The 17008-nt window shown below is 37.5% G+C and overlaps 1 protein-coding gene across 2 annotated transcripts in view; it reads right to left on the bottom strand.

Annotated features, from left to right (window-relative positions):
- The window catches only part of MTMR6 (myotubularin related protein 6), a 28601-nt gene extending 16167 nt beyond the window's left edge, over positions 1-12434 (bottom strand). For both annotated transcript variants that reach the window (XM_012723333.1, XM_012723332.1), the window contains exons 1-3: positions 12318-12434; positions 1270-1386; positions 406-568 (exon numbers count right to left, since the gene is read on the bottom strand). In XM_012723333.1, coding sequence (XP_012578787.1) covers positions 406-568; positions 1270-1386; positions 12318-12341 — 304 coding nt within the window. In that variant the 5' untranslated portion in view covers positions 12342-12434. The remainder of the gene's footprint in view (positions 1-405; positions 569-1269; positions 1387-12317) is intronic.
- Positions 12435-17008: the final 4574 nt, after the last annotated feature.

Here is a 17008-nt window from a genome sequence, read left to right on the forward strand (position 1 = left end):
GCTGCTCCCCTCAGCAGTGTACTTCGTCGATCTGCCTGTTCTGTTCCCCACTCTGTCTCTGGTGAAGCCTCTCACTGCCCCTGAGCCTCTGGCCTGCACCCTAGTTCTGTATGCACAAATAAATAAATCTTTTTAAAAAAATTAATATAAATCTGTGGTTTTTCAAGTCAGCATAATGTACACTCTGCTTTTCCCCTCTTACTATGCTATCTTTTGGAACTATTCTTATAGTTCCTAAAATTCAGATTAGAAGATTTTAACTTTCTACACAAAATTTTCTGGAATGCACAAGAACTTGACTTAAGAATAGGGTAAAGTATAAAATAACAATAGACATTAAATAAAGTATCTTAGATAATCCATTTCAAAATTGAGCAGATAAGCTGTGCTGTCTAAGATCAGTACCTTGTTTTGACAGTTGTAGCAAAGAGTTGTAAATGTCATGGCAATCTCTTTCTCTGGGAACAATAAAATGCACAATCCTGAAGTTCTTGCACTGAATTACAAGTGGACATCCAGAAGTGGTCAAAGCCAGTTTCTCCACAGAAGCAATATGGTGGTGCAATATCTATAGCATGGCAAAGCAAAAAAATTTGATCATCATTATGAAAAGCACTAGGTATTGTATTCTCTGCAAAAATGTTAGAAATGCCCTCCTGAAAGTCTAAAATGTTATATGCTATAGTTAAATTATTCTTAATTCACATATTTAATAAAGCTGAAAATGCATGTATCTAAAACCAGATCATTTTACCCCCAAGAAATACCTGAAAAACTCTGAATATATACAGGAAAAAAAATACACACACACACACACGTATATAAAAAATGCCCATTACTCATTATTTATGTTAGTAGGAAATAAGAAAAAAAAATAATTTGTTACTACAACTTGATACAAAAATACTATAGGATATACCATTTGACCTGTTAACATGTACATATATTATTTAGATTAAAAAGAAATTTTTAAAAAGACAAATAACTATTATAAACCAATGTTACCTCAATTAAGAAAAAAAAGTAGTTTGTAATTATTTATGTAGATTAAAAGACTTGCTGGTTATTTGCAAAATAATTCCATATTCCACATGATATTATTTTGTTAGAAGGGAGGGTAGAAATGATGTAGAGACTCTAAAAAATGTTCAATTGAGATAGGTAACCAGTAATTAAAATTCTTTGCTGATGTTCAAAATAAAACACAGCAATAAGCCAAGTTCATGATTACAAGTATTTTAAACAGTAAGCAGAGGAGGTACTCCTTACCCAGGTTTCTTTCTGGTGAGAGTCTATAAATAAAAGATGTGTAGCAGTAAGATACAATGTTCCTGTTAATGATTTGTTGCTGGTAGCGAATCTGTCAAGTAATTTCACTTGTTCAACCTAAAAAACAGAAGATGTTATTTCTCATTAAAAAAGTAGTATAAACTTTTTTTCTGTTATCCCAAAACTTTAAAATTACCACTTTCAATTTTTTTCCCCTATTAAAAACTATTAGTTCATTTAATATTGAACATTGTTTCATGTATCTTTTGGGGGGAATATATATATACATACATATATATGTATGTGTGTGTGCATATATATATATATATATATATATATATAAACTCCCACAAACAACATGGGTACTACTTACCATTACAATGGTAACCAATAGAAAAGAACTCTGTAAAAAATACTAACACAAATATTGAGAATAGAATGAAGGGGTGTGATATAAATAAGCAAAAAACATTTCTCATATCCCAGTCATTATATTTTTTAAAGTAATTACTCAAGTAAGACATATATAAGGTTATTGTCTAGAGTTATAGAAGTAAACTACCAGAAATGTTAAATCACTTAACAATTAAATGGCTGCAAAACTCCCCTTAATCTTTAGTCTCCTCACCTCTCCATCAAGGACATTGCTTTGTGTTCAGCTGGGTTTTTTTTTTTAAAGATTTATTTATTTGTGCATACAGAACTGGGGTACAGGCCAGAGGCTCAGGGGCGGTGAGAGGCTTCACCAGAGACAGAGTGGGGAACAGAACAGGCAGATCGACGAAGTCCACTGCTGAGGGGAGCAGCGGGCAGGTCAGGAGAGGTCTGCCGCGCCAAGTGGTCACCTCCGGGGCAGGCGGGGATCAAACTCATGCTGAAGTGGCTTTAGGTTCTTAGTGCTGTGCTTTAACCCACTGCGCCACCAGGGAGGGCCTCAGCTCTGTTTTTATTCATACTGTTCTCCCTTGCCCCAAAATGGTCTCTTCCATCTAGCTAACTGCAGGGATTCTGCCAATCTTTCTGATAAATATTCTATCATCACAGGAAATCAATTAGTTACTGAAAGCCTATTTTTATATTTCTTCCAGGCTCTGAATTCCCAGCATAGATTATGCCATATGCTGCTTCTGCCTCCTCTGTGGTTGAAGCAGTGAAGTGCGTAGTACATCTTTATTAATTGCAGATAGGCAGCACATGTGTGCACGCATACACAGGGTTACCACTGATGAGTGAATTGGTGAGGAATGTGTAAGAGAATACAGTTATGAAAAGGATATTTGTGGTGGGAAAACAAGTAAAATAATAATTGCGAGTTAAAAAATTTTAACTCACAATGATTTTATGAATTTTAATTCCAAAGTAATCAATAACTACCACTTAAAATGGAGTTTGGCTTAAAGCAGAGTGTTTAAAAAGTTAAAATTTAAACACAAATTTAAAATATTTTTGATAAAAGATGTATCTGCATGGACAAAACAATAGAAACACTTTCCTCTGAGAACTCAGAGAATCACTCTAATTTATATGTCTCAGTTCTGACAGTTATTTGACATAGCAGATCATCTCACACAGTTTTTGTTTTTTTTTTTAAGATTTATTTATTTGTGCATACAGAACTGGGGTACAGGCCAGAGGCTCGGGGTGGTGGGAGGCTTCACCAGAGACAGAATGGGAAGCAGAACAGGCAGATCGACCAAATACACTGCTGAGCAGCGGGCGGGTCAGGAGAGATCTGCCACGCCCTGTGGTCACCTCTGGGGCAGGCGGGAATCGAACTCATGGGGAAGTGGCTTTAGCTTCTCAGTGCTGTGCTTTAACCCGCTGCACCACCTGGGAGGGCCATCACACACTGTTTTTTAAAAGAATAAGAAAACTTCCTTCTTACACACTGAATAAAGATTCACTTAAAGGTCAACATTTATTTCATTATTAAGGACCATTTCTTCTTTGATAAAATCTAACTTCAATTAAGCCATACACTTCAAATCAAAAATGAAATTTACTACAATGTTACAGCAATTCCACCCCTAGGAATGTACCTGAGGAATGCAAAAACACTAATTCAAAGGGACATATGCATAATGGACACAGGTTCACAGTAGCACTATCAACACAGCTAAGTTATGGGAACAATCTAAGAATGCAACCAGATGAGTGGATTAAGAATAAGTAGCATGGTCTCTGTCTGGTGGTGCAACAGGTTAAAGTTCCACATTATAAAGCTCTCCAAAGCCACTGCAGCACAAGTTCGATTCCCCTCCAGGGGCGGACCCACATGGCAGAGCAGAGCTCTCCTGACCCACCCACTGCTCCCCTCAGCAGTGTATTTCAGTAACTCTGCCTGTTCTGCTCCCCACTCTGTCTATGGTGAATCTTTTCACCCACCACACCTCTAAACTGTACCCCAGTTCTGTAAGCATAAATATATCTTTAAAAAAAAAGTAGCATATATGTACAATGGGATATGATTCAAGCTATTTTTTTTAAACAATAGTTTATTTTCACATCATTTTGTACCTCTTTCCATCTCAGTTGTAACCCCCACCCCTCTGGCTGCCCATCACCAAATTACCCATGTGCCATCACCATAGTCCAGGGCGCTCCCTTCTCCAACCGTTTTTGATCCATTTCCCCACTCCACCCCTGGGGAAATGTCTCTGTTATATATGATTCAGCTGTTTGTTTGTTTTTTTTTTTTTAAATAAAATCTTACCATTCTCAAAAACATGGATGGTGCTGGAGGGAATTATGCTAAGCAAATAAATCAGAAGATTTCACTCACATTGGAATATAAACAAAACAAAGGAACAGATAAAACTAAACTAATGCAAACCCTAGAAATCTAATTGAGGTTACCAAAAGAGGAAGGACACTGGTGGAGGATCATAAGTACTTTGGTGGTGGGTGCGACATTAGAATATACATCTGAAGAGGAGTGAACCTATACCCTGAATGACGTTCAGTGAATCAGCATTACCTCAAAAATACATTTAAAAAAAACCACTTAAATTTCAACATATTTAAGACAGTGGGGTCAACTACTATTTACTCCTCCTTCAACTGCATTAGACTTGGCTGTAAAGACATTACAGTCAACCAACACCAACATCATATAAATCTCACCTGCCTTATTTCCTGACACAATTAAAACTAAGTGTTAGTGGTTCTAAAGAAGAGAATTAATAATACATAGAAATAAAGGTTACCCTAAAGGCTTAACACTACTGAAGCTAACAATCTGTATTAGCTTCATTTTGTCTATAGCTACTCAGAAGATATAAACATACACTCACACACATATAAGATTATATATAAGTGTGTATGTAAGACTATATAAAAATAAAGATAAGTCATATATATATACATACACATGCACTTTTCAAGTAATTTAAAAGAGGGGGTCAGATTTTATTACCGTTTTTAATTAAATGTTATTTAATTAATTTTTTTTAAAACATTCCACATGAGTGTTTTAATCTGGAGTTTTAAACATCTCTTGTGCTCCAGTCATATCCTTATAATTTCTCAACTAAGCATGCAAACCTTATACATAATTATCTACATGCAGAACAACCATACCACTTCTCATTTCAATTCTAACCCTCTCTGCCCACCCCCAATTCATGACTTAGTCATCTGGGCTCCAATCTTAATAATCAATCTTATCTACTGTCACTATTTTACCTTATATGTAATGGCTCCCCAAACTACATCCTAGCTCTGATCTCTTACAAGTTCATGTTGTCATATATATACATGCCTATATATATACCTATATATATATGTATGTATGTAATATATTATAAATAAAATAACAATTTCTGACAGGTGTAGAGATCATAATACAGGCCTGGTACTATAAGCCCTTAACATATATTATTTTTTTAAAGTTTCATAACTCCTGTGTGGTAGGTACTATTACTATCCACAGAGTAGCTGAGATTAATTAAACGTCCCCACGTCACATAGCTAGTTAACAGCAGTTAGTAAGTTGTATAGTATAACCCTATGCCATTGTGCTAAATACTTTTTGAAACAAAGGAAATCTGATCTTTGCTAAAATTGTCAGCAAATTTCAAGTCACAGAATTTCAAATCACTTCATCAATTTCTATTTCTAAACAGCAACTAACACTTCATATTTCTCCTTTTCATGAAAGAACTGAAAGTATTTAACAGATGTTGCTATAGATATTATTCCTAGTATCTTCTTGGAAATGTTTTAAACTAGATATTTAGGAAGCAACTACAACCTCAGGTCACTAGCATGAGAGAAGTACAGAAATAGTGTTCTTTAACTATAGTTATCACCACAGGGAAAAGAGAAATGGGCTTGGGGAAAAACGTATGACAAGAAAGAATAAACACAGAAGCAAATGGAGCAGAATGAAAAGAACTGGAGGGTGTGGTCACTATGGTAAAGGACGACAGGTGCCAATTTAACTGTTGCCAACTATGGGATTGTACCAAAAGGCATCCTAATGGGGTCAACAGGAGTTGGAATTTCAGCTGACTACAAAGTGGGAAGTGAAAAACACAGGGACTCACACAGACTCAATCACATTCAGAAAATGCAGACACCTAACTACCCCACAAGGGGATAGTGGTCTCTGGAACAGAGAGGGAACAATAGCTCCCTCAACGTCATGTGACTAACTTGTTGAACAACTACATGGCAATGGCTACTAGAGCTGCTAAATGCACTATCACAGCTTCTCTGATCTGTTGTGTTGTGCTTCCTCCCTATAGCTAGACACCCTTGCGTCATTCAGAATCATTATTCCACACTCCACAGCACTGAATCTTGCCAAGAACTAGCTAACAAAAAATAAAGAGCATCAAATTGACTTCACGAAGTGGAAGTAAACATCAAAAGGACAGCTACTTATCTACTTTAATGAATCATATACCACCAGTGGCTGGCTATATAAATCACCAAATGAAACATCATAAATTCAATGGGCACTTTTTAGTCCCATCTTCCTTTGACTTTCTGCAATGTTAGAAACAGATGAGATTCTATGAATGGGTTCACATGTTACTCCATAAAAGCAAAGATTTCTCGTTAGCCTTCAAGGTCTCACAGTAACTTGCGCTCCCCCTCCAACCTCCCCAGTTTGAATCGTCCATGCTCTCTCCTAGACTCTCTACACTTTAGCCACACTGGTCCTCTTGCTAATTCTTACCAACCAGGCATGCCCAACCTAGGGGATTTTTGATCCTATTCTTTCTGTTCCCCTTTCTGGAAAGACATCTATACGCACTCCCACACACCATATGGAGATGGCTACTCCCTTATGTCTTTCAGGTCCCCACTTAAGTGTCACTCTCTCTGTAAGTGTCACTTTCCCTATTTACTGCTGGTCCTCTCCGCCACACTCTGGCACTCTCCACAGTATTCGCTACATCTACCAAAATATATATTTGACATGTTCACTTTATTATGACCTCCCCAAAGAGAAAATAAGTTAAGGCAGGAATTTTATCTGATTTATTCACCATTTCCCTAGTACTACAACAATAGCTGGCTCATGGGAAAAGAGGGAGCAAGGCAGGAGGGGGGAAAAGAGGAAGGAACAAAAGAGGAAAACAAAATAGGGAAGACTGTTCCCTTTTTATCTGTGGTTCACCTCTTTCCAATTTATTCCTAATATTTTTCTCTGGCCCCTCTTCCTATACTTGGGAATACTTAGGTATTCCCAGAGTTCTAGCTTTCATATTCTATTAATCTTCACCCTCTTCTCTACAGTCTCTGCATATTCTCCTTGCATAAGCTCATCCACAATAGAATATTTCCGTGATAACTGACTCCAATTCCCAAATCTATTGCTCTGGATCTGAACTTTCCCTTTTCTCTCTAGACCCTCAGAGTCAGCTACCACCCTGAATTCCACTAATCCATTTCTTCCTCTCCATCCCTACATACTGACCTACCTCATTGTTCAAATTATTTTGATTAGATATAATTACTTTCTGAAGCAGGAGAGTATAATGGTTATAAGATATCAGAAAGGCCTGGATTCAACTTCTCAGCTCCACCTCTTTAGTGGCACTAGCTACTTGAGTCAGAGCAGATTACTTTATTTAATCTCTGCAAGCTTCCTATAACATGAGATAAAATTAATGATAGTGAAGGGACCCTCCCTGGTGGTAAAACAGGTGGTAAAGCGCAGCACTATGAAGCTATCCTCAGTGACTGCAACACTGGTCAGGGAGGTGACCCACATGTCATGGCAGATCTCTCCTGTCGCACCCACTGTTCCCCTCAGTAGTATATTTCAGTAGATCCACCTGTTCTATTCCCCACTGTGTCTCTGGAGAATCCTCTCACCCCCACACCTCTGGCCTGTAACCTTAGTTCTTGTATGCATAAATAAATTAATCTTAAAAAAAAATAATGACAGTGAAAATAGCACTTTCACTGCTATTTCACTGTGGGGAAAATCATTCAGGTATTGCTCAAAATCTACACTCTTATTTTTAAAAATAACTAAAATAACGGCCAGTTCTCTTTATTCTCAGTACATTCTGCATCTCCTCCCATCTTTGTATAATTTGTTTATAGATGTGTATATATGTATGATCTCACATTCTAATGACAAAGGAGTAGCAGGGCCCTGCCTGGTGGTGCAACAGGTTAGGATGTAGCACTGCAAGCCAGCACAGCTGCTTCAGTGTGAGTTTGATCCCCTGCCCGGGAGGTGACCCACATGGCACTGCAGACCTCTCCTGACCCACCCTCTACTCCCCTCAGCAGTGTACTTTGTCTATCTGACTGTTCTGTCCCTCACTCTGTCTCTGGCGAATCTTCTCACATCCCCTGCACCTCTGGCTTGTACCCCAGTTCTGTATGCATAAATAAATCTTAAAAAAAAAAAGTTTTAAAGCAAACAAAAAAAGAGTAGCAAGCTAAAAACAAAATGGGCATTACTTTTGAAATAACTCAGTTTGAGGCTCATTGGGGTCTGAGTTTCACAGTGCACTCCACTGTGTAACAAACTCTAAGAAATAATCTTCATATCAGAGCCATATTTCCAATAGGGTCATGGGTGCTGAGACTTCCACACACCAACAAATAATTCTTGGGCATGATAATTCATCTCAGTTCTAAAACTACCTACCCATGAGATAAAAGTTCAGTCTACCAAGACCACCCACCACTTCAGACTCTGTAGAAAACCCCAAGCATGCTCCACACTGGAGTTTTGAATAACTGGCTGCAGATGGGAGGCTTCCAGGACCACTTCCTCAGATTTCAGGTGCCTCTGGCAAGCCCAGATTATTATTTGTGATTCTGACTAACTGAACATGCATTCGGGTTCAGTTGCTAGAATAGCATACAGAACTCAGGAAACACATTTGCTCCGTAGATGATCAACCTATTACACAGGGTATTAAAAACACAACTCAATGCCATGGGAAGTTATGCATATAATAAGATATGGGGGAAAGAGCACAAAGCCTCCATGCCCTCTCTAGGTGCACCATTCCTCCCGAATTTCCACTCATTCACCAACCTGGAAGCTCTTCAAGACCCCTCCTTTTAGCCTTCATTAAAGAGACATGGTTGACTGAATCATTGGCCTTTGGACATAGATCTCAACCTCCAGGCTCAGTCCCCTCCCCAGAGGTGGTGGGGTGAGGGGCTGGAAGTTCCAACCTCTCCTTAATGAGTGAATTCCTTGGCAACCCACTCTCACAACTTCCAAAAAGCCACCTTATTAGCCAAGCAAAAGACAGTTTTATAACTCAAAGCACTTAGACCAAGGGCTTTTGAAAGCTGAAAGCCAGGAATTGTGAATGAAAACCAAACATGTATGAGAAAAATAATACATTTCTCAATTCATTCATGTGACCAAAATGTTATTTCCTATAAAACGTAATATCAATCTTTCACATATAGCTTAGGAAATCATTCTTCATTTCCTTTTGTAGAGTTTCAGTCATAAATAGTACAATATCATTCACATAAACATGTGATTTAAGCAGCACTGGAGTCTGGCAGGAGAAAGGCTGCATAAAGAAGAAATGTGTCTTCATATCTCCCATTGTTTCTTGGCAAGACTATCCCATTATGGTAAAATTAGTGTTCAAATAGGCAGTAGTTACAATGTTCATTAAGAATAGTTTGGAAATGATCCTTAAAAAACCAAATTCAGGCCTTGACATCTTTATTGCTATTATACACTTAGTAAGCCAGATGTGATTAAGACAGGCTATATCTGTTCTTGAATTTTGGAACTATAAAGTCATTTAACTGGTACTCTGCTAAAAATACCTTCTCTGATAAATTTCTAATTAGTATGCAATTAAAAAATGACCACAAACAATACAAAAAATAATGCTACTAGAAAAACCTTATTTACTTAAGTTAAGAAAGTGTTAGGGGGAACTTGGTTTCTGAATATTAATACATTTTAACAATTGTTACAATATATTAGATTAAAGCTACAGAGACAAAAGAAGAGAGCAGTTTTTGGAGTCAATATTTTCTCCCTATCTGTAAATAAAGCATAATGTATCCAACTGGCAAGGTCATTTAAGAAATAAATGATCATTTTTTTATAAATTAACATGTGAAATACTGTGAAATAATCCTGTATAGTTGGCTATATTGATGCACAGTTATCAGTAAAATGGTAATTATTACTTTATGAGTATCTGAGCAATTCAGAACAAATTACTAAAAAGTTACATATTACTATTCTATGTCAATTGTTCATTAGTGACTAAACACAATTCAAAACAGCTAAATACAATTACAGCAATTCATTTTTAGTTTTGAAATAAAACTAACTTGCAGAAAATTAATTATGTCCAAGTGAAACCTTATACACAGTAGAAACTAGTTGACTATGTTCAAATGAATCTTTTAAGGATAACTACAATTTAAGAAATTGTTATAGTCCAAAAAATTATCAGAATGCATGATGGGGCCCATGACACCTGGAACCTAGCACAACTAATAGGTACTTGGTAAATATTTGCTTAAGTGTTGTCTACATACACCAATTTAAGATTATTCCTAAGTAGTTGCTGCTAAATGCTACAAAACTAACCCAAAGTAATAAAGGAGCACACTTGAGATGTAACTAATAAAAAATAAGAAATCTCTCAGTCTTTGGAAAAATCATAAGCACCTCATCATTAAAAACAAAACAAAACAAAACAATCCTAACTATGTATAGGTACAGAATAGATTGGTGATTATTTTATAATAATAAAAGCAGTTAATCATTATATTGTATAGCTGTAGATAGTCAATTATATCTCCATTTTTAAAAAGTCACAAAAGGACCTTACTAAACCACCAACATGGGCTCTCCATGAGACTAAATCAGAAAATTAATTAAAAATTAATTGATTATTCAAAAACTGGTTAATCAGAACAGTCTATCAACTAGCAGTTAAATAGTTAAATAGGAACATCAGACACAATTAAAATCACCAGCAATAATCCTCAAGAAAATAAAAGAGCAACAGTAAAAACAAGTAAAAACAAAGACACACAGTGAACATAAATTTAAAGAGGAAAGGTTGAAAATAAGCCAAGGGATCCTAAAGATTTTCTAATATTTGGTTCACTTTTATCTTGGAATAGAGTTTGTTCCATTTGATAAAATTCTCTTCACTTTAACTGTCTTTGTGTGTGTGTGTGTGTGTGTGTGTGTTCTATGCACTGTAGCAAGTATAATGAAAGATAGAAAAATGACATTCAGCCCCGTACAGAAGAAAAGTCATATGTACAGTTACTGCATGGTATACATCTGAAATGGGAACTAGGGAAAGAACCTAATCTCTTCTAGTCCCCATTTTCACCTCTGCATCTTCTATTTTCATACATTAAATGCCAGCAACTTAAATTCTAGAGTTGCCTTACCTTCAGTCTCTTTAATTAAAAAAAAAGATTTTTAAAAAGGAGTTGGTTTTTAGCATCTGCAATTTTATTAAATGTAGTACATGCAATGATAAAAAGAAGCTCTAATAAAATCCATGTACACCTTAAAGGATTATGAAACATTTAAAGATACAGATCTCAAATTCTCCATGAAATAAATGAACATACTCTATGGCTGTTCTTTCCTAAATGAACTGTAACTTCAGGATGAGCAGCAACTGGCAGATGATTTCAGCAACACTAAAGAGTTTGTTCGCACTAGGTCTTCCTCTTGATTTTGACTGCCTGAGGTCATTCTTAAAATATTGTTATTCAGCAGTTACGGGTCTTGATTTATCTTTTCTCCCTCCCCAAATAAAACTTAAGTGATATAGTAATCTAGTAATACTTTAATGTCATTTCCTTCAAGTTTTAAAATCTGTAATTATCGGAATACTTGTTCGTTCTCGAAAATGAATGTCTTTTCACACAAAAATTAAGCAAGGGTTTGTTAAGCTTAACTGAAGAACAATCTGAATCTCATCAGACACTTTAAAATATGAAATAAAATCTTTCCCTCCTCTCTATCCCCTCTGTAGGCTGATGTGAAAGATCATAAAGTTTGAATTACAAAGATGAAAAGTATCAAATCTAAAAGACAACTGAGATGAAGCTGAGTGCAGAGCTCAGCTCCTCCAACACTTGCATCAATAATCTATGACATAAGACAATTAAACGTAAACAAGGAAAAGCTTACACAGCATTGTAATGTTAATTTGGGGTACCACCAACTGTCCACTCGATAAGGCGGTGAATGGCTGAAAGCCCTGAAGCTAAAGGAGCCCGATTTCTGCCCGACAAAGTAGCATTCAAAGGGCGGGGGCCAATTTCCTGGGACTTAACCTCAAGCCCCCCCCGTCATCCGTATCCCAAGGCCTCCTGCTCCGATGGGTCCTGGCAGCCTCATCGCCCATTTCGGTCCCAGCTGCCCCTACCCTCCGAGATCAGGCTGGCCTCGCCCCTCCCTCCCGGGGTCCGGCCCCTCCTATCCCGGACCAGGCCCCCGCCCGGCCAGTCCTCCGTTCTGGTCGCATCAGCTGAGCTCTCGTTGCTCCCCGCTCTGCCCCGTAAGCCTCGGGCCAGTGGCAAACAGCTCTTCTATTCCCTACTACCTTAGTTGTACGGATGTGCTCCATCCCGAGAAGACGTCAGCCTGCAAGCCGCCTGATAGCGTACCAAAAAGCAGCCCAGCGGAACTAACACTGCCCGCCCTCGCCGGGGTCAGTCGGCCCGCCCCTGGTAGCGTCAACCGCGCAGGCGCAGTCGGCCAGCGCCGTCTCCTAGAAACACTTCCCCAAACCAGGTAGCCGCTGAGAGGGCTCTCGGGCGCGTGAGACAGAGCGTCCGCCCAGTGACAGCGGTGTATCCTGCAGCGACCCCTACTTGTAGAGGAAGGAAGTTCTGTTGGATAGTAGTCCGGGGAAATAGGACTGATTTAGGAATTTGGAGGATACCTTCCTCCTCTCATGAATGGATTTTGTGGACATGCTTGTGCGAAGAGAATTTGGTGAATGGGATGACACAAGAGAGACAGAGAACGGGGTGAGACAAGATCTCACTGAAGTTCATCACCCTACTGATGTGTAGTACCAAGTTCTTTTTAGTTAAGCTGCAGCTTAATAAGCATGAATTTATTTTTGGGGAAAATATAGCTAATGTAGGTTGATTTGAAACACTGAAAATCTCCGGTATTATGGGATGTTTTAATGTAACGTGTGGTATGTCCACACAACGTTAGTACTATCATTCATTAAAAAAAAAAACTATCCGTTAGAGTCTAACAAGTGAGTGCTGAAAAAAACTAATAAAAGTCAGTCTTAAAGCAAATCACTACCTTCAAACTTAGAATGAAGGATAACTTACTGGAGCAGAAACACACAATCAACAGTGTCCTGGGAACAGATGTTATGCAGTTCCTCTACAACCCAGTACATCATATCTGACTATCTGAAAAAAAATGAAAAGAAAACTAAAAGGAAAACAAAAAACAAAACAGTTTGAAGAGATAGAGGAGCATCAAAACTAGCCTCAGGTATGGCACATATGTTGGGCTTATCAGACTGGGCATTTAAAACAATTATTAATATACTAAGGACTCAGAGATAAAAGTGGGTAACATTAAAGAACAGGAGCAATTTAAATAGAGAGGTATAAATGTCAAGAATGAAAAGTAAATGACAGTTGAAAAGCACTGTAATAAACATGAAAAGTGACTGATGAACTTGGTAGACAGGACATGACTGAGGAATCTCTATCTCAATAGAGACATCCACAACTGAAAAGTGAAGAGAAAAAAGGCTGGGAGGGGAGGAATGAACCATCCAAGAACTGGGGTGGAAACACAAACACATTTAATGGACATATCTGACATAAATAAAATAAGGGAACAGAAACAAATATTTAGAAAAATAAAGGCTGAAAATTTCCTCTAAATTAATGTCATAAACCAAACAACAGATTCAGAGAGCCCAGAGAACTTCAGGATAGGATATATGCCAGAAAACTACATGTATTCTCAAACTACACAAAATTAAAGATTAAGAAAAATGACTGACAAAGCCAATAGGAGAGGGAGGGAAGAACGCATTACCTGGAGAGGAGCAAAGGAAAAAAATGCATTTGGCTTCTCTTCAGAACCTGCACAAGCAAATAAGTGGAGTGAATATTTAAAGAGTTGACAGAAAGATAAGCCCATCAACCTAAAATAGTGTACATTATCCTTCAAAACCAAGGAATAAGTAAAGCCTTACTCAGAAATATAAAAACTAAGGGACATTGTTACCCATAGATATGTTTTTTGCAATAAATTTTAAGAGTTTCTTTAAAGAAAATCAGTCAGAAATTTGGATCCATATAAAGATCAGAGAAGAGATAAATAAAATTGAGCTTGTGTTTTTCTTACTAGTTAACCTAACACAACAATTTATTCAAAAGCAATGATAGCAATAATATATATGATTACATATGCTGGTGTGCACGTGTGTGCGTGCACACACTTATGTGTAACTGAAATGAATGAGATCAACAAGGAGCAGGAGAGAGGAACAAAAATGTCAATGCTGAATTACCGAATGAAAAATGAGCTATCTATAGAGTGGTAAAGTCACTATAACTGTGTCCTGTAATTTTAATTTATGTGAATAAAAATCTTACATTTTTATATATGGTAGGATTTCAAGTGGCTTTTGTGATTCTTTTATTTCAGTGTTTCCTAGCTGGAGCGATCCCCCCCCGCCCCCCGCCCTCCCAAAGATCATTTGGCAATGTCTGTAGACACTTTGGGTAGCCACAACAATGTGAGGGTAGAAGCTATCAGGTGTTATTGAAGCAGAGTCACAGAAAACAGGGAAACAGAATTGTTAAGGCAGTTACTTGATTGATTTACTTTGAACAATGTCTCAATTTATCTTGCTGACCAGCTTAGAACTACCTCTATCCAAACTGAACAGAAAGGAATCAGAGCATATACAATTCCAATCCTGAGTGAACTGAAGTGGCTGAAACCTCATTAGCATACTATGATCTCTATTTAGGGAGGCACTAAACCTTGCTCTCTGAACAAGCAAGACATGTCCCCTGAATACGCTGAGGAATGTATTGTCCTCCACTGTCTGCATAGATGCTCCGATCCTACCCATTACTCCATCTTTCATCTTATTAATAGCAGTAGAGTCTGAATGGAAGCATCAGGCACTACACAGGATCTAAATGATCTAAGTCATCATGCATCTCTGTCACTAGCTTTTCCCTTAGGGGTTGTTGCAAGAAACAAAGATCCCTAATTCTTCTGACACTACAAAGGAGTGTGTTCACTCAAGGGAAATAAAGAGACACCAGGAAGGAAGAGGTTTGTTCATTGATATTTCTTTTTATTCTTACTAATGTTCACGAAGCATTAGTCTAGCTTAAAAGGTTTTCAGTGTGCAACAGTGATCATAAATACTTTTTGTAAAATGTTGGACTCCAATAAAGATAATCAGAGTAAATATTTCTGTTGCTTTAGTCTAAACTCTCTCTCTCTCTCTCTCTCTCTCTCTCTCACACACACACACACACACACACACACTTACACACACGAAAAACAATACAATTACAGTTTCAGTAGAGGAACAATATAACCTAATGGAAAGTCATCCAGCCCAAAATCGATTTTTTTAGGGTTAATTATATTGATGAATATCGAAGGATCACTTAGTCATCAACCATGGAAAAAAGAAGTCTAAAGCATACAGGAATGAGAGTCAGCATATTCTCTTCTTTTAAAGTATGCAGACACTACATCACTACATTTGCTTTGAACATTTGCTTTGTTCTCATGAATTCAGTGCAAGGGAAATTAGCTAAATGATAAGTGGCTGTTGTCATTCAGCCAAAATCTTGAGACATCTGTAAACTCTTGGGAGGTACCAATTGCAAATCATGACAGTAGTGTTTCTGAGCCATCAACCATTCAGTAAATCAGGAATTTAACAGAGGCCTAATGAAATAAAAAACAAGGGGAAGCAAAGTGTCTTGTTATGGAATTTAAAATCTGAATCACTTCATCCAGACTTGGAAAATAGTAATTCACATAGAACTGACACCTTAATTCAGTTCCCATAATGTCAAAGAGCAATATTTAAAACATTTTTTGGAATGGGATGTGTTACTCTCACCAGGTATGGAAGCTTACACCAACTTCTTGTGCTCTACAGTGTTGTCTGGCTGGATAGGTAGACTTCAGGTTTAAGTAGGCATGAAATTATGTTTTTACCATCTTACTGTCCAAATTTTAAATGACTAACCCTAGTTATCAGCTTGAATTATTACCTTATAGAAACTGCTTTCTTTGAAATTGTTTTTTTAGAACATAAGAATGAAGTTTTATTTCTTTTTGCTAATGGGGCAAACAGAAAATGGTATATAAGGTGAAAAAGGGATATAGTATTATACATGATATATCTAGAGGCATGTGATAGGTCATAATATTGTTCACCAAATATTCCAGTTTCTATTTCTATAGTGGTCCTTTCTGTGGGATTTTGGGGTCACTTGTTACTACAGCATAACCTAAATTATTCTACCAGACACAAGATTGAAATGCCATACTAAAACTTTTATAAAATGAAATATCTTGTCAATTTGAGTGGTTTTCCCAAAAGTCAAACTTTTACTTCTCAGGCATTTCTATTTATTTTTTCTACTTTCCTATATAAACGTTTTTTTTTTAATTGTTTGCAGAGTTTTCATTTTAAACTCTGTACTCAGGGGCCCTCCCTGGTGGCTCAACGGGTTAAACCACAGCACTATGAAGCTATTGGCAGCCACTCAGCACAAATTCAATCCCCAGCCAAGGAGATGACCCACATGGTGTGGCAGACTTCTCCAGATCCGCCTCCTGCTCCCCTCAGCTGTATCAGACTGTTCTGTTCCCCCATCTGTCTCTGGTGAATCCTGTCACTTCCCACACCTCTGGCTGTACCCCAGTTCTTGTATGCATAAATAAATAAATCTTTTAAAAAAATAAACTCCACACTCAGGTTCTCCTATCATAAATATTGTACACTGTTCCTTACTATATTTTTATATGTTCTTTCCACCTTACATATCTTATTAATCAATGAATGAATGAATGTATATATATGTATTAAATACCAGGCAGTCTGTGCTTACCAATTTTATGTCAGTGTTCTTTAAGTTTTAGAAAGTGGCCCTCCCTGGTGGAGTAGCGGGTTAAAGCACAGCACTGAGAATCTAAAGCCGCTTCCACATGAGTTCGATTCCCGCCTGCCCCGGAGGTGACCACATGGTGTGGCAGACCTCT

The sequence above is a fragment of the Condylura cristata genome, unplaced genomic scaffold (assembly GCF_000260355.1).
Source record: "Condylura cristata isolate star-nosed mole 26May11 unplaced genomic scaffold, ConCri1.0 scaffold00010, whole genome shotgun sequence".
Taxonomy (NCBI): Eukaryota; Metazoa; Chordata; class Mammalia; order Eulipotyphla; family Talpidae; genus Condylura; species Condylura cristata.